Source organism: Falco cherrug, chromosome 14, assembly GCF_023634085.1.
Source record: "Falco cherrug isolate bFalChe1 chromosome 14, bFalChe1.pri, whole genome shotgun sequence".
NCBI lineage: Eukaryota > Metazoa > Chordata > Aves > Falconiformes > Falconidae > Falco > Falco cherrug.
The window spans coordinates 8,260,180-8,279,436 of NC_073710.1; the positions used below are offsets into that span (position 1 = coordinate 8,260,180).

The window sequence follows — 19,257 nt, forward strand, 5'->3', positions numbered from 1 at the left end:
AAGCTGTCACCCGAGATAGGACACCCACAGACTCTCTTAAACCTGCAGTTATTCCCGGTATGCAGTGCCTAATGCAGTTTAATGATCCAGTATTTTTTGGCATTGTTTCAATGGATTTAACTTTTTGTGTCAGGCAAGAAGGAAGGACGTGTACGTACTGTGTCCCTCCCAAACGTCACCAGGCTTTTTCATAAAGTTGCCAGATACGCTCCACCCGCCTCTGGGGCGGTAAGTACAACTGTGCGTACACGCGCTCCGGTGTTACCCCCCCTCCCCCCCTTTCTATGCAGAACTAGTACATTTCAGTTCTTCTGGACTTGCTTCCTGTATTTAGGTTTGAAAAGCGATGTCTGCATTGACCTTGCCACAAACTAGAACTGAGCGCTGAAAGGACTTAATTGAGACCCTATTGCTTCTCTTCAGATCACTCGAGCGTATTTTTTAGACTTCAGAAACCTTGCTCTTCCCGTGCTGCTCCTGAGCACACAATGTTACTCACTAAGTAAGTAAGTAAGTAACCCCTTGCAGTAAATGGCTTTCGGTAACAGCCCCCTTGGTGAGGCTCTCTTGCTCGCAGTGCGTGTTCCCTGGATGCAGCTCACGGGGCTGCACAGCATTCCCTGCTGCACAGCATTCCCTGTTTGCATTCCCCTGGGTGCGTCCTCTTTAAGGATGTTGTCAGCTGCTGGCATTTCTATACGTTACGCTGAGTAAGCTACGGAATACTTTCTCAATGGCTTCAGCTTTCTCATGCTTGAACCTACCAGGAAATTAGTATTTCTTTTAAGATTCTTTGCTGACGATAGCAAAAAGCAGCAAATGCTGGTAAAACGTGGTTTGGGGTTGTTAACTGCTGAAGTAGTAGTTTTATTTTGATTGCATTTACACCCGCATTTTAAACAATCAAGTTTAGCTCATACTTCTGCTTCGTACATATGTAGCTGATTGTTACTGATCTCTTACATTTGATACAGAAGAAATCTCAGGCTGTCTGCTTAAAGTTTACTATTCAAACGCTCAGCTCTGGGCTTAACTGCAAATCCTCCATCAAAAGCTGCATTAAGGACTTCATCTAGACAGCTTGCCGTAACAAAAGTCAGATCTTGCCGTACGTTCGCTGCAATTTCTTCAAGATCTTTTTCATTTCTTCGAGGAATGATAACTCTCTTCAGGCCAGCTCGGTGTGCTGCCAGGACTTTGTCTTTAATTCCCCCAACCTAATAAGGAGAAGAAATATACATCAAAAAAAGGCAAGACACTAATCCAATACAGTAATTAGTGTAACAAATCACATCAGGAGTTAAATTTAATGAAAGGTTCTCCCTCCCCCAGTCACTTAGGAAAGCAATTAAAAATGCAGCCATAGTTTTAGCTCATTATATGCTTAATGAGGAAAATATGTTAATAAGTTACAGTACTCTTTCTGTAACACTTCATTCTAATTTTTTTTCCTCTTGTTATTAATCTAGCAATGCAGATACAAGAGTATCAATAATGGAAGAGTCATTATTTTTCAGGATTTTTTTTCCCCTTAAGGCCATTTTTCCTAGCGCAGTTGTTTCACATGGTTCACTGAAAGCCTGTACCTGCGTTAGAACAGAAAATTTTCAAGACAGAGGCAGTAATAGGTTCTGGGGGAAAATGGTCTTGCAGACCCGTGCTCCAACACCGCAGGGAGGGCTTTGCGCTAGAAAACCAGGCGTCACTGCAATAAGCCACCTGTGTGAGTTTGTAACGAGATGTAAAGAGGGGTTTTAAATTACTTTCCCTTTTAGTCATCAGCTGTAGCTTCTTCCCCCTTGAACTCTTTTCTAATCCTAGGTGAAGACCACCTTACAGAAGGAACCTGTAATTTTACAAGGCTTTAGCAGAAAGGGAAGCCGTGTGTTACAGCGCAAGGGGCAAGATTTAGGCTGCGGTAACACGAGGTAGTAGTGAACGGCAAGTCCTTGCGCTGGCCACTCCAGGCGGGGCGATGCTGCGCGCTTACCGCACGGCTGCCAGGCGGCAGGGGCGGCTAACGGCACGTTCGCGTGCATGAAGTGATGCTCTCTGCGAGATTCCAGGCGCCATTCCGAACGAAGGCAAACCTGGTTGAGCAGGTACCTCATTTCTGCACCCGCCTTAACAGGCAGAATTTGGTCACTGGTGCAATACAGGTGGTTTACTGGGAAGGCAGACTTGCACCGATCACTTAATGCTGCATTTATTTTTCACTGGACCCTTGAACAACAGGTGGTCTTGTCAGTCTTAACTGCTAGCAGAACGCTGGTTATTTCAGAGGTGCTTCTAGCCTGCTGCCGTGTCATGTTCTCGCTGGTTTACTCTACTGCATGAAACAAAGTATTTCCAAATTATCCTTCCTTTGTCCATCATTTGACATGAGATGGTAACTCCTGTATCTGCTTAATCACTTAGTTTTGAGGAGCAAATGGAGCCTGGGGTATTTCTTTGAAAATTGTCCTTTGCCCTCATGGCTTTGAAAAATCTTTATGGGAACGCAGTTCAGCTGAACTAGATACAAGGAAACAAAATCTAAAAATACATATATAGAGATGGTTTCAAGAATCACCTATACACGATTGTAAAAGCTTTAAGAAACAACTTTTCAACGAAACTGGAAAGACTGCCGTAGGAATAGTTTGAGAAAGCGTGTTTAGAAATTGCAATACCTATTTTGGAACCATCTTGAATTTTAAGATGTCCGCATTTCCTTTCTAACGAGCCCTTTTAACGTGCTTTCCCTGAAAACAGCATCAGGGCTATGGTTTTGCTGTGAAATGCAGAGCAGAGGGAGGAGCGGTACAGGAGGAGGAGCTGGCTGCCCTCAGCCTCTTACCACTGCACCAGAAGAGACTGGATTGCTGCTAAGGAACGATCCAGCAAGACTTTGCTTTTGTAGCTGGCTACGAACAGGTTTTATATCCAGAACAGGGAGAATTAATACAACTTGGGTCTTTACTCAGATGATACTTACTGGAAGAACAAGGCCTCTTAGTGTAATTTCTCCTGTCATGGCTACATCTGAGCACACCAGCCGCCCACTGAAGAGTGAAGCAAGACAGGTTACTATGGTAACACCAGCAGATGGTCCATCTTTTGTGACAGCTCCAGCTGGGAAGTGCAGATGGATGTCAGTGTTGTCAAGGAGATCAAAACTTCCAGAAGCTTAAGAAAAAAAAAAAAAAAGAAGGGTTTGAATGTGAAAAATCTAAACCCATTTTATTCCTGGTCTTTATTTCAAAAGCCCCCCCGAGAACTAAAAGTCTTAGCCCTATTTTTTAAACAGTAGGCTGAAAAAACACTCTATTGCAGAAGCCCTAGAAAAACAAACAAAAAGAAAACCCAAGCGGCTTTGCTCCATCCAGGTTCCTAGACAAAACCGTAACAAGTTAACCGATAAGCTTGGCATTTGCATGCACTGGGAAATTCAGAGTGGGGATTAATGTAGAAAACAAGGAATCTCTACCCATAATTGTAAGGCTTTTTTTAATGTCCCAAATCATAAATGTCAATTTTCAGAGAACATACTGCCAAATCAGCACTCCCCAGAAACGCAGCATTAACCAATATTATCACGTAAATCTCTCATTTAGATCTTTTCACCTTACCTGACCCTGCAGGACATAACAGCACAGACTGGAGGTACATGTGTACACAGCTTACGCCAGCAGCATTTCCTACAGCGGCTCAGCCTGGGCTCACCTGTCTGAACTGCCACAAGGAACAACAGATACTGGACGGTTCTCTGACTCCAGCTGACGGTGAAACCAGCAAGCAAGTTTCCAGAACTCTTGGGGGGGTTCACGCAAAAACCAAGAGTTAAAAGTTTCTTGCTAAAGTCTCTTGCGCTGCCGTTAACGGCTACCGTACAGAGCCAGCGAGTGCTCAAAATACTAAAACTTATACCACGAAAACCTTCCTTTAACAGAAATGTCATCTTAATTTTAGAGGAAGACTACAGCCTTGTGTGTCTTGAGTGGGAATGAGTAAGAGGTGGCGTCTGCCACAGCTAAGGAGCAGCACCTGGGCACAGGCTGTCCCCAGCCCTCCGGGTTGTTGCAGGGAGGGAGAATCGGCAGAGAAGCTCATACCCCGCCGCGACTGACCCGTGTGCCGGGCCACTAACGCCTCAGCCTGCCAGCAGTCAGGGAAGGAGCTACAAACCAGGAGCTCCAGAGCTGCTTTCCTGCTCGGCGTAGCACTGATGGCTGGAAAACCCTTTCTCCGTTAAGGCAACACTTAATACATTTCCACAATGAGTACAAGTACCTTCCGCTGTTACTCAGCGATGTTACAACCTGCTGAATTATTGAACATACCAAGTTTTAGGACATTTAATTTCCATGCAATATTAATGCTTCCTTTACGTGCATCCCTGCAGTCTCCATAATGCAATACAGCTCTACCCTGCCCTCTCCCCCCTCCTACCGTTGGTCAGCTGGTATCTCTTTGCATTGCTGCGCAACCAGCTAATTGCAAGATGCGCCGACTCCTTCATCACATCTCCGAGTTGACCAGTCAAAGTCAGCTGCCCTTCTCCATCCATGCGACTTGCTTCCACAAACATGATCTCTCCCCCTAAGGGAGTCCAAGCCAAGCCTATGGCTACTCCTGGCTGACTTAGGCGTTCAGACACCTGAAGGAAAACAACACAGGAAACAGTTCAGAAAACAACTGTAACAAAACTATTGCAAAAACAGTTTCACAGTTGCCTTCAAAGCAACTGTATCCGCTCAAACACAAAAGTGAAGCCTAAGTGATCTCTCCTTTTTTTATATTTTTTTTTATTAATGCAGCAGTAATTCTGCATTATGTGTAAACATTAATTACAGAATCAGAGCTGTATGTGGCTGCTTAGCTTAAGGCAACGGCAAACATCTGGGTATATCATTCCTGAAACCTTCCCCACCCCCACCAGTTCAATGAGACTCTTTCTCTTCCAAGGACTTCAGTCAATCCTGACCGAATGCTTACATGACTTAATCCATCTGCTAGAGGTATATTTGCCCCGACTCTGTTACTTATAGGAACCAGCCAGCTTTGCTCCCAAACGTTACCTAAAAGCCCTTTTAAAGGTGGTTGCACTGCCCAAGTTACTGTCGGACAATGCGCTGATTTTATTCATTGCAAACATTTATAAAGTTTTGAATCATGAAAACACGGGTCTGCGAGCAGGCTCGACATGAAAGAGGATGGGACATCCGGCTAACCCCCGTTAGTAATTGCCAGTAGTTAAGCAAGCTCTACCCACACAAGACCATGATCTACTTATCTAAGAGTCTGCCTATGCCCAGCTACTGCTGAGAGTAAGAGGCCTCCAAACCCCACTCTGCCGTGTTAAGAGAAGGAAAGAGGCAGGATGTTTTCCACGGAAGTTCCAGGTTTTGATTTTTTCTTTTCCCTTTGTCTGAGAGATTCTTTTAGAATATACAGAAAGTCCTTTTGTTTTCCTGAGCTTCAAGGAGTTGAAGAAACCCCGATGAAAGATGACACAGCTATTCAGCATGTTCTGAAGTACTAAGTTATGTATTTATTACAAGGCAGAGAAGAAATTGGATCAATTTTTACTGTGCCAGCCGGTGACTAGAGCAAAAGACAAACACTCCTTTGTAAAATAAAGCGATAGACCCGATTCAAAATAATTTTGTCTCTTACTGAAATGCAGAAGTGAAAGTCCATTTGATTAATTCCTGAAAGGGATTAATCCTTCATTAAACTGTTTAAAGAATTTAAAGAAATATTTCTTGGATAGAAAACCAGTCAAAAGGAGCCTCACAATAGAACCATACTAAAAGAATTCCAATTCTGAAATCTGCATTTCAGTTGCATAAAAATTTGCCAAACTACTTTTGTCCCTTCTAAGCGTAATTAACATTCCATTGTAACTACCTGCAAATTCGGAGCAACAGACGGGTTTTTTTCCTCTAGCATCAACTCGTTCTGCCCTGCACAACTTACCAGAATCTTACGCTTTCATTTTGCTTCCTTCCAAGAGTTAGCAGAGAAGTAAACTAACCAGGCTTGGTACCGACGCTGAAAAGGCAAAGCTCTGTGCGTGCGAAGCTGACTTGCTTTTAACCATCAGCCCAGCTGCAAAATCAGCAAAACCTGTACAGAAGGCGGTACAACCGCGTGCCTTTGGTCCAGAGGCAGAAATACCTGTACAGCCCTGCCGTGGGCTGGCCGTATTAGAAATACTTTGATTTCTAAGCTCCAAAGACAGTAAGTTGCCAAGTATTCTCAGCCCCTTACTGAAACTCTGTAAGCCCACTGGGAATGCTGCTGCAAGAAGTCCCCGAGCAGTACACAGGCCTGAAGTTTTCCAAGTCAAACAGCAGCAGTGGATTACCTAAGCAGAACAATATCGTCTTCCGTGAGACTACCAGAACAAGAATTCCCTTTCTAAATGGGAGACAAACATTAACATTTCAGTATTAGGCTGAAATCCATCCACATCACAAGAAAAGAATCAAAATCAAGACCATAAAGTTGTTAATGCTCAGTTCCTCCTTCCTGTTTCACAAACAGAAAACTGCTTCCTTTGTGCCGTAAGAGTGAACAACTATTCACTCTACAGCTGCTGCCTCTAGTTACAGGCCAAAAAAAGAGTGCACATTTGAAAAAAAATAATGCTCATTTACAAACACACAAGTAGTACTACTTGTAGCTGTAGACAATGCAGATAAATGACAGAAACAAGTTTCTCACGCAAGAGAATTAGTTAATCATGGAAAAGCTTTTAAAGGCCTACAAAATGAAATTAAACATACATGCTTCTTGTTATAATTTCTGATTTTGTATTACATGCTTTGCTAAATGCTCTAATGGACCATCAAGCGCTATCATCCTGTAAGTTTGACAACTAAGATTTGAAATGTGCCCCCCGCTCAGGATCACCGTTTCTTGGTTTGAGGGAAATGGGCACACGGCAGAGGCACAGTGCCAGCAGCACCAGCGCTGACTATAGCAAAGCTGTGCTGGGCCAGGAGCTCCTGGCGGACACAGCACTCCAGCTGTCAGGAGGGACAAGCAGAGCGGCCGGCGGGACTGCTGCTGCGCTCCTGGATCTAGCTGACCAGGTAAGTTAGTCACCGTACTTACTGCACGCTAAAGCAAAGGAAGCCACACAGCCCCTCTCCTTGGGTCTCTTGTGGCTCTCAGTTACCTGCGTGTTTTGAACGACATCACGCCGCGTGCTGTTAATAGCATAATTTAGCTGGAATGGACGTTTCTTTTTCCAGCATTTACAAAAGTTGTACATAATAGAGTATTTCACTTTTACTGTATCAAAATGCCTCACCTTACCAAACGTCTTCATTTTTGTTAACATCAGTTTCTACATCCACTCCCTGTTTTATTAGTTACAGTGACTTACTCTGATTAGCTTAGCAATTGCCTAGTAACTCAGGTTAACAAAATCAATTCTTCCTGGTTACACTGAAATACCCCAACACGGAAGCCTTCTCCTTTACACTTGACACAGTCTTGTGTTTTGGCAGCCTGTCGTGGTTTCAAACGTTTCAGCTGTAACAAACAAAAGTAACCACCCATACCCTCTCCCATCCCAAAGCAGCCATCACCAGGTTTGTTGGTTCAGGGTTTTTTGTTTTCTTTTCCTTTTTTTTTGGACTGGATGTTAGCATTGGCTCTAACTGTATCAATTCAAAACAGTTTACAGACTAATTCCACTGTTCGAGAGCACAGGGGCAGAAAAAAGCAAACATGACTAAAGGTCAAAAAATAAATGGTTCTAAAGATTCGTCATTTATCTCAGTATAAACACATTCCTCTATCCTCGGACTAGGTAGGGACCTCCTCCTTTCGTAAGGAAGCTGAGATCTGGTAAGGGAAACCAGGCGTGTAGTAAGTGTTAATCACCTTTCAACCATCATTCTTCCCACTAACTGGCAGACTAAGAGGCAGCAACTTCTGCTGTACCGCTAGAGACTGTGCGACCTCTGCTGCAGCCTCCTCACCTGAATGCCAACTGGTCCGTGTTGACAGGCATACGTACACCAAATGCCTGGCAGCTTTGATAACTGTCTTCAGAAAAGACCTCTGAAAAAAAAATCCCTAAAAATACACACAACACCCCACACAAGCATACAATACTTAGAGGAAAGCACGTTATGTTACATTAAACGTACCTATGAAGTGTTACAGTGAGCCCCACAAGACTCAATCGCTCCTGGCACCTCTGAGTAATTTCTTCTCACAAAAAGTCAGAGGAATTGAAATGGGAAAAAATCCTTACTTATACTTTTTAAACAACTTCAAATAAAAATGACTATTATGATCAGCTGATGACTGGTCATGTCTGTCAGATGATGGCAAAATAGGTCACTGACCTACATGAACAGTCCTTTGACAATTTCTCTAGGTGAGACCAACTCAGCTACAATTCAGCTGTAATCAGAGTAGATGAAATATTGTCAGAAACATTTTAGCTGCCTGGGCACTGCAAACTAAAGTCTTAAAATTTACTTCAGTCATCTATTTTAAAATATTCAAGCTTATTAAGATAAATAAGAAGAGACATCATCCGCAAGTCTGCAGTTTTGGAGCTACTTTGGAAGTCAGCGTTAACTGACAAAAAGCTATTAAGTCACTGATTCATAATGGGAAATGAGAACCAGTCCTAAGTTACTTGCTGGCCTCTAGCAGCTTTGTTGTCCTTCCACAGGTTCTGCCCACCTGACTGTACAAACCTTTTTTCTCGTCTACCCACCCGATGCATTCCCTAGCAAACCACTGCAGGCAAACTATGTAACAGCAGCTTCCTTTAAGGGAAGAGGATTTCCCAGAAACATCACCACAAGACTGATACTTCTTAGATAAAAATGCCTATCTAAACCTGTGCTTTGTACAGGTTTTGCTTCTAGAAGATACCCTCATTTGTTCCTTAGAATTGTGTGTCCCGTGGAATAGAGCTATTCTTTTATGGCATCTGCATTTTCATTTCCTACAACAGGTAATTTCACTGACCTGCAGCTTCTGTCACTTCAACTCCACTTACATTATGAGGACACAGACTAATTCTGACGGGCCTTCCTGTGGTGCCAATAATGTTTTACACTTTAAACTAATGTCAAGATTATTCTTCCAAAGCATTGCTACGTGATTTATTCCAACATTTGTTCTGTAGGGTGATACATACGATTATTTTTCTTTGCAATAAATGAATTAATCCCGCAAGTATGGGCTGAATATTCTGCCATGCCTTTCTGCTGGGAGACCTCTGCAGAAAATATACAGGCAACACACTGAAAAGCTGAAAGCTGAATCACTTATTTTTAGGCATTCCCTGAAGGACAACAGATCAATTAAGTCACGTCATGTTTTCAGGTCTGTTTGCTCAGTCTCATCCAAGTACTGATCTGGTGGCTGCCTCCCCTGTATCTTTATTTCAGCTAATCATAAACAGCAAATGCAGGTCAGAGGTAAAGCTTTAAAGGCCAGATACAGAAAGGAAGAGACACACACTGAAGACTACAAAACACTAGAAAACCAGGAAAAAACACCAGCAGCCAATCTGAGATGACTGGCATTGAGGCAGGAGCCGCAATCTTCATTTGAAAGAATCTTGGGTGCACTTGAGAAAATTTAAAGGAATAATAGGTTACTTGGGAAAATTCATTAAAGCAGGAGTTACGCGACTATCTGAGCAACTGACATGGAAAAAATCATAAAGTGTGTACTGAAAAATATTGACTCGTTAATAAATACAGCAAATAGTACATGAAAATAAATCCTGAGCTGCTCCAGGAATTGATGCTGTGGGGATTCATCACTAGTTCTATTTATGCACTACTTAATTTGCCTGCTAAATATGGGAACATTTAAAAAACCTTTGAGACACAGGTCAAAAGCTTCAGTCAGTCTTATTTCAGCTTATACAGGCCAGCAGACCCAGGAAATACTTATATGCATATTCATGGCAACTGTTCATGCCAAACCACCCCCAACCCACCACTCATGTTATTCGTATATTTGGAACTGAGAACCACACTTTAAAAATTTTACTTGCGCTACTTACTCCTGTCAAAAAAGGACAAAATAGCAGAAATTATTTGCCAACACAGCCACGCTACCAAACCTGAACGAATAATCAACTCCAGAAAAAGTTCAAAACTAGGCAGAACATCTAAGGATAGTTACGTATTAGCATATTTCTTGGCCTACAATCTAATTTCTAAGAAGTATGACCAAAATTCATATTTACTTGAATAAAATCTACTCGTGACTGGGAACTAGCAGTACATTGCAAGTGACCAGAACTTTTGTACAAATTTAAAAAAATTCAGTTTATTTTTTAGCACCTTTATGAAACTAATAAAGACTGTAGAAATCAGAGTACTGGCTTGATTATTAAGTTCAATTTACCACAATGGCTTTATGTGCATCTGCAGTTCAAGCACTAAAAAGCCAAAGGATCCTGCAGCAGTCTAGCTCCAAAGACCAGATGTCTCAAGTATATAACATACTTCGAAATGAAAATTCTGAAAAAAACCCACATGCTATTTTCCAGTAATTGTTTCTAAAAGTCACGTAGTGAGAAAAAGATAGGACAGACGGGGAAAAATTTCCATAGGAGTATTACAAATGATCTGATGGCTACAGTCATTCCAAATCACGCTGAAGTGCATCCACACTACCTTCTTACTTAAAATGGCCTTGAACTGTCTCGTGTGATTTTATTATTGGGTATAGTGGCTTCTGAGGGTTGAAAATAAAGAAGGCAAGTTGCTTACAATAAAGCAATTTGCCTAAAGAGCAATCTCTTCTAATTTCCAAAAGCAAAAAGAAATAAGTCAGAACACAAATGACCAACGTGAAAAAACTCAGCCAAGTGAGCCACCAGGTCTTCCTTGCTTCCCATTCCCCCCGGCTTCCACTGGACCACCATAATCCTCTAACACAGTCAACAGTGCTGTCACCTTTCAGTTTGTTTTCTCATTTCTGTCTCTTTATTAAGAATCTCTTCCATGATACAATCTTCATAAGCAAAAAACTCTGTTCAGGTCTAAAAACTGACTAATTTCTTAACCATCGCTCATTTTCTCCTGCTTCCCCTGCATATTTCATCCTCAAAATCCCACCGGAGTCTTGTTCTCTCATCTAGGAGAGAAGTATTGCCACAAGAAAGTTCTTAAAAGTTTGAATTCTGCCTCATCTGGTAGTTGTCCCTTGATTTCTATTTTCTCCATAACTTACTGGTTTACTGATCTCTTCTCCAGGATGGATAAAGACAGAAGAATTTAGCATTCCATCAACAACTGGCTTCCTGTCACAGTGCAATATATACTACTTATGCTCAATCGGTTCACCTGAAGTAAAGCAGAGAGTAACTGCAGTGTAAATGCTGAAAAGAGAATCCCAAACTAACAAACTACTTCAATTGATGGCATTTTCACAGGATGTAGCAAAATACAGATGGGGGCAAGACAGAATTCTGGAATATGCCTGCTGAGGAACAGAGCTGGTACCAGGAAGCTGGAGGTACCCGAGTGATCATAAAACATTTTTAATAGCTACGCGTCACATTAATCTAAAGAATGTCTGAGAACTTCTGGTGCAAACTGAAGTGGTTTTAATACCCCAAAAACGCTGACTGGCTTTAAGGAGGTATAGCGGGACAGTCCTTAAAGAGCTCCTCAGAGACAGGATTCCTGGGTTCTACTTTTGGCTTCTTTCCCAAGACCACCAAACATCCCCCAAACAAAAGCAAAGTTGTTATAAACGGAAAAAACCACCACCACATTCTTAAGCACTGCTGCAGGCATCTCTGCTAAGAGAAAGTCATGCCATTATGTTATTTATGTACCCTGAATTAAAACAAAACAAAACCTTTTTTAGGTGAAAAAAACCCCACTTGGTGGAACACAAAGAAACAGTTCCATTACTAAAACATTTTTTAAAAAGCTAATATTGTATAAACTCAATCAATAGCAATAAAAGAGGCAGCTAGTCAAACCAGACAGAAACAGGAGTCAAGCAGAAACAAATGAGGATGTTACCTCCGTATCATACATGGGTGGCCCCAGGATATCTTTTAAAGCATGGAAATCAATTAAAATCGGCATTTCAGGTGGCAGAGCCAGGTCAGCTGTGTCACTGATGGATTCTGGTTTTGCGTCTTCCGTGACATGCTCTTTGCAATCTAAGAGAAGAAAAACTAATTTAGGATTTGTAGCAGTCTTTCTTCACACAGGAATTAAAAAAAACTTGTGACGAGAAAAATAAACAACTCAGAAATTCTGTTCATGAAAGTGGGCTTAAACCATCTTTCATAAAAATCTTGCCAAATTAAAGATGGCATCAAATTCAATTATTAAGCCTAAACACGTTCCAGCTGTTCAGCAAAGATAACATTAAATCTAGAGCACTGACAGAGATGCAACTCTCTTGTTTAAATGCATTTGAAACTAGGTCAAATAGCAAAACACGTTAAGTGCATTTAGGCCTTTGCACTTTTCATCAGATTTGTGCATAAAAATAGTATTTGTAGGAGATGATCACATTTAATGTAGCATAATACAGACTCTGGAGCCGAATGTGGCAATCCTGCTGTTCTTTTTATGCACATTTACAACCGTGCTCTCTGTGGTCTCTGTCTGCAAGGATTTAAACGCGTAACTTCTGACACTAGTAAGTTCTGTCAAATGGCCAGATTTACACATCGCTTTGCCACATGCCTGTGTGACTTACCGCCAGCCTGCGTTACTTTCAGTAACATCTCACTCCACAGTATCCAACACTTACTGCCTGTAACTGCCTCTCTCCACACCCTGGTGCTCAGCGCCAGCTGACCAGGCACAGAAGCTGCTACACAGAGATCGCAGAGAAACCAGCTCCAGTGGGGGAGCCCTGGCGTGCTGCCTCCTTCCAGGCTGTCAGGTGGAACCACCACCCCAGCGCAGCACAGCCCACCCGGACGCAGCCTGCGCAGCACATACTCCGACCTTACCTGTCCTACTTGGAGTTTCGCTTCATGACTACTGTGGCTTTACTCCAGCACAGAACGGTTTGGGTTGGAAGGGACCTCTGAAGATTATCTAGTCCAAACCCCCCACGCAGGCAGGGACATCTTTCACTAGATAGGGTAGCTTAATTCACAGAACTGACGTCCCTTGCTTGTTCAACAGCCAGTTCAGAACACAGCGTCCACAGTCTGCGCGGGGGGAGAACCTCAGACAATTTTGGTGTAACATATTTATCTGCAATTTCAGCGTAACATCTTCATCTATGGTTTTTGTTTTGAAATACTGCACTCACACACAGGGCTCTGCTCTTTTCTTTGTTGGGTGAGGTATTTCTAAGGTGCCTTGATCAATAACAACTAAAAAAAAATAATCCTCAAAGATCAAATTATTAGGCATTTTCAGAAATACCTACAGGTGTAACATACCCTTCAGGAAGGGCCACAAAACCCAGTTAGCCTGACACATTTGAATGCAATATACTTAAGTATCATCAAGAAGGGATGACATAATTAAAGCAATAAGTTATGGATTCAAAAGTGTGCTCCTTCCTTCCTCCATTTGTAGTATGATTGTATTTCTTACTTATACAATTGTTTCCTTTGCAGAATTTCCTTAAAACTTCTGTTTCCTCTACAAATGTGTTTCCTATACAAAAGTGAACTGTAATAGGGATCATATAAATATCAAAGCCTCAAAATTGTTTTAAACCAGACTACACAGCCGGTTGTTTGCACGAATAAGCTCAAGAACTGAAACATCATTTGTATTAGGCCTACACTGCACATCTACTTAAGCAACTGTATGCAGAAGGAAAATGTAAGCAGGGAATCATTTCCCCACAGAATTTGATCCAGATGCATAAGGCTCATTACCATTTTGTCAAATGCCCTAAGCAACATTTTAGTGAAACATATATCAGAGAAATGAAAAATACTTGAACAATCCAGATGTTTCTAAGGTTCCATGGCAGTTTTATGGCAGTGCCTCCCTGCCCTGAGGCTGCCATTAAGAAAACCATTGCACACATGCATGTAGTGAAGGTATTTCTTCTCACCCCAAAAACACAAGCCTAAGATACATTTAAAGCAATAGTCTACATTACCCAGGAATGTATCCTGAGCTTCAAGACTTATGCACCACTTTTTGGGAAATTACCTGCTGTTGCTTCCTTTCTTTGAATTCTTCTTTATTTTTGAGGAAAAAAACCCCTGTCTTCCTTTGCCTATTGATGCATACACAATAAATGAAGCTCCAGGAATTTAAACAGTTATAGAAAAAACACAAATCACTGATCTAATCTATTTAATATAACAGAGGTGTTCTGTGCTGCAGAATCCTCAGAATGGATGCAAAGAGAACGTCTCCTTTCACAACACACAAACTATCCTTTTGTTAATCCTGATATACAAAAGGCTTTTTACAGTTCATTTTGTTGCACTGCAATTCTCACTAATGCCTTCATACAGTATCAAGGAAAACATTCTACATCACGATTACCATAATAACATCAACTCAGCTTTCATTCAGGACTCAAATCTAATAGTTACTATCCAACAACCACTAATCTGTCCATTGTACAACTCATTGCTCCATGCATAAACCCCATTCCTTTACTGTAAACACTGCCTTAGTCGGATGGCCCTCCTGTTGTTCCAGCATGTCTCTATATTTTTGTTGAGCTACTATTTCTGTACATAATAAATTCAAATACTAGCAAGTCTAGAAAATGTCACCCTGCATGCTATTCTTGCAACTCAGACTGCAATTTCAATGCAATGGATCTTCAAAACTTGTGTAATTTGATATGACAATTCTTATTTTAAAACAAAACTGAGTTTAAAAATAACCGGGTTTGTTCTGTACCAAGATTGTACTACCTAACACACACAATTCTCCATTTCTGCTTGCTCTTATTTCATCTAGCTCTACATACACAGCTGAAGGAGACAGACTCTCGTAAACAAATCAGTAGGCAATTTTTGAGGCCACCTGCCCTATTAAAAGAACCAGAAACTCTTTCTTTGAGTTTATATAACCTAATGAGTCGCCCCCATTTTATAATCTGTAACAACAACAAACTCCAGGCTTTTTCTAAAAATATTAACCTAAATCCCGACATTATCTATTTTTCTATAAAAGCATACAGTGATGTTCCAAAATATAATTACAAACATGAACTTTTTCTTTGAAGGAAAAAGCCATCATCTTTCGTCACCTTTATAAGAAGTGCTGACCACGGAGAATCTATAAAGACGCAAGTAATTAAGATTTCCATTAATGATGACAAATACGTGTTTCCTACCTATTTCAGAACAGCCATAAACCACAGTACAAGTTAAATGACACATTCACGTTACCAGAAACAGAACTTTTTGTTAGAACAACAGCTGGATCATCTTACATTTTGAGTTCAGTTGCAGAAATAAGCTACGAAGTCAAAGTGCCCTTAACAGAGCTCCACACTGCACTGGAGGAACCACCTGCAATTTATTATTACACTACTGCTTAAACAAAAGCAGCATGGTAATGAGTTGTTTTGACATTTAAAAATTGGAAAACAATAACAAAAAAAACCAAGCAACATCCCCCCCGCCCCAAACACCCCTCCATAAAAACAAAAACAAAATTCAAAAAAGGATGAACCAACAAAAAAAAGATTGTGTTTGCAAATTTTTCAGAGCAGAATCTGCAGCTACTCAGCAAAGATCACGACAATGTTCCTCAAGAATCTGCCTTAGCAAATGCCCAAAACAAAATCTTGCATGTAAATACTGGATTTGTAAGAAAATGGACTCCTAAGAAAACATACTGATAATGAAATGCTACATATAATTCCGGATTTAATCTAAAAAGGAATTCCATAGCAGAAAGACGAAGATTCAAGAATTTAAGACTGCTACTTTCTTCTAGAGGTATTATGGAAATGAGTGAATAAAAAAGCCTAAAACTTTCTCAACACGTAGCAATTTCTCAGCTCCTCACAAACCAAACTTAAACACTAGTAATACATAAGTCTTAGAGATTTCTAGCCATACTTACTGGCCAAGATAGAAGAATATAATAGAAACCTCAATTTTTTACACAGCTTTTAACATAACATATCCTCTTTTGCCAAATTGCTATGAAGAGGTATATGGAAGAGCATAAGCATGGAAGAAGAGGCTTCAAGTGTGCAGGCAATTAAAGGGAACATAACGTGTTCTCTTTTCTCACCTGATTTACTAGCAGATGCTTCAGCACACAACAGACCAACCTAGAATTCTTTTAACCCCTCCAAACTAGCAAACTCACTCTGCAAAACTACATTGAGGTAGGAAAGGATGGGATTGCCCTTGTGGACAAGAGTCCGCATTCAAAGCCAGGCATAACATGAAACTACCTCTTAAAAGCAACTTTCCATCGTTCAACTTAAATTTTATGCACTAGGTACTTGGGAAGTGTTACTTTCAGAAGAGTTCCTTTCCAAAAGAAAAAACTTCCTGGGACCTCAATTCTACTAAACACTTGTATACTTAAATTTAATGCTATGCCTATTTTCCCCCCCCAGGATCAGAAAATTTCTCTTCTCACAAAATAATTCCGTTCCAACACTTCTGATCTAGAATAACAATGTGTATTTGAAGAACTTCAATTTCAGGTTTTCATGCAAGAATATTTAGATAAATTAACATGATAAAAAATAAGTTTGCATATAAACCCAACTCTTCATAACATTTATGTCTCTTTGGCCTAAAAGAGCAAAGACATTCCAAACAATTTTTAGAAAGAACCGCATATTACTGTCTGCAGAGCTGATAAGTGTACTAATGCTGGCACAGCTGAGCTCAAACTTGAGTGCCTACAGTCATACCACCGTGGGATTTATTCTGATCAGATTTCATCAGCTCATTTCCCAGTGCTATGGGAGATCCCGTGCTGCTGGAAGTGCTGAGTTTTAGCTATAACATAGAACAGGTCACTTTTTGCATGAGTAGTGACGTTGGCCTAGCTATTAAAGCCCTTATACATACTAAAAAAAAGCACACACACACTCCCCCCCAGTCATGCATAATAAAAGTTTTGTGAATAAAATGCATTAAGCCCAGGTTGGGGGAGGGAGAATAGGGTCTACATGTTTCAGTTCACGTTGACCATTTCAGTCAAACTTGCATTTAAACTCAAACCCAAGGGTTGTTTCCATCCACAAGGAGTAGAACAAACTGTACTGTATTACTGGGTTATGGGAATATTTAAATACTTCCAAAGCCTTGGCTTCAACATGGATAGAATCCTCATTTAATCACTTTTAGTTATTACATAGTACCTGTCCTAAACCTCCTTTCAAGTCTGAATTAGACAAATCATTTTTCACTCTGGGTTTCAACTGCTGTATCATGATAGGATGTGCACAGTTGCTGCATTGTATTCTCAAGGCAGTTGCACTAAAATAGAAGGAGATTTTCACATATTTTTGTGACTCCTAGAATTTCTTCTAGTGTCAAAGACTAGATTAATGTCTCATAAATCTTAGATATTGTTTCAGTAAAATATCAGATAGTGTTACTGTACAGGAGGATGACTCCCTGGAGAGGTCTGAAAAATTACTCCATTTGTTTTTGCTGAAGTTCACTCTACAAATTCAATGACTGACGCAAACTAAAACACTCCTCCACTTGCCAACTTCATCATAAAGCTCTGGAGTCAAAGCAGCGAGCAAGGCAATACAAAGCTGCCACTGTATTTCAGTCATGCATTTTTGGAAAGTGCTAAACACGGCTTGACAGCATATCTCCTAGCATCGGTTGTGCTGTGGCAGGTATCCTCAATTTTTAGAGCCTACTGTCAAACAGTGCAAAAAAGTCTGATGCTTACAAAGCCTTGAAAACAGATGCTCCTCTGAGTTAAAAATCTGATTTACTCAACATAACGATGGAAATTTTGTGGTTCTACCACCTAATGGCTTTCAACTTTTATTACAAACCCACAAGCCAGAAGGCACTCAGCTGAATAAACACAATACGCACCATGTCACTATTCTGATACGCTACAAATCATACAAATTGTGCTTTAGCAAGTCAGAATCTGCAAAGCAAGCTTGTAACTTGCTCTCTCTTATTCACAAGTCATGACATATGAATGTACTAAATGTAGTCTCAATCCCACACTAGTAACTGACAAATGTGTAAAGCAAAAATGAATTATAGGTCTTCTTATACAGATAAAGGAAAAAAAATAATCAAGAAATAATTCTAAATGAAACTATTAAGAGACAACTTGATTAACTATTCTTCCAGAGTCATTCATTATATGAAATAAAAATTAATCATCACTACTCACAACTGCACAAATGTCCAGTAATCAACAGAAAAAAAAAATATTTCCAAAGATATAAATATAGGCTACATCCCGTTATTTGCGTCAACTTCCAAGAGTCTGGGGATATTTCTGTGTTTTGTTTTAAATACTTGGTTGTTTCCAACAGACTGAATGAAAACTAAACAAAATATTTTTTAAAAGGGTGCTGCTCTCATACATTCCCAACAAGTGACAATACTCTGCTAAAAATACAGCAGGGTATAAGCGCATTATTAGTACAAAATAAAACACACTTTGCAGACTGCACAATTCTACACATGCCTTCATACTACTGAAGTTTAACTATAGAACCACCTGTGCCTTGGACTCCTATTAATACAGCTTTTTCTTATGCACAGTTTCAATTCCAGAAGTACAAAGGCAACTCTTCATAGCTCATTTCTTCTGGACTTACTCCAAATTGTGTGTCAAGCTAAAATGCTAGCATTTTGCCCTCTTTTAAAGCACTTAGCTTGCTGTTTTCACTTAGCTTTGGTAAAATGCAAGTCCAGCACTAATTTTAACAGTGTATAATTTTAACAGTGTAAATATCTAAGTTGCAAGTCCAGTGCTAATTTTAACAATGTAAATACCTCCCTCACTGGATTGCGATGTCTAATACAGTTCCTTTTTGTTCTTTGCTTTAATGGCAAAACGTTTTCTTCTTATAGTATTGGTAGTTGTGCTCTGAACCTACTTTTTATTTCTTTTATGAGAAGGCCTGAAGAGCAGAACGACACACTTTATTCAGCAATCACATTAGACCTTTAAAGCACATTTTAGATACACTACCCTTCAGTGCAGAGAAATATTTTAAAAATATGACTTGTCAAAACTACTATCAAAAAAAGTGACAGTAGCAAAGGCTTCTGATACTGCTTGATGCTAATAAGCCTGGCCACCACAGCCCAAAGGCTCAGGGTTCTGGTTCAAGAGC

At 40.4% G+C, this 19,257-nt stretch overlaps 1 protein-coding gene across 1 annotated transcript in view; it reads right to left on the reverse strand.

Moving 5' to 3' along the window:
* Positions 1 to 836: 836 nt before the first annotated feature.
* Positions 837 to 19,257, reverse strand: part of LONP2 (lon peptidase 2, peroxisomal) — a 43,224-nt gene continuing 24,803 nt past the window's right edge. The window contains exons 12-15 of the mRNA XM_055726766.1: positions 12,021 to 12,163; positions 4,432 to 4,639; positions 2,978 to 3,168; positions 837 to 1,217 (exon numbers count right to left, since the gene is read on the reverse strand). Coding sequence (XP_055582741.1) covers positions 996 to 1,217; positions 2,978 to 3,168; positions 4,432 to 4,639; positions 12,021 to 12,163 — 764 coding nt within the window. The 3' untranslated portion in view covers positions 837 to 995. The remainder of the gene's footprint in view (positions 1,218 to 2,977; positions 3,169 to 4,431; positions 4,640 to 12,020; positions 12,164 to 19,257) is intronic.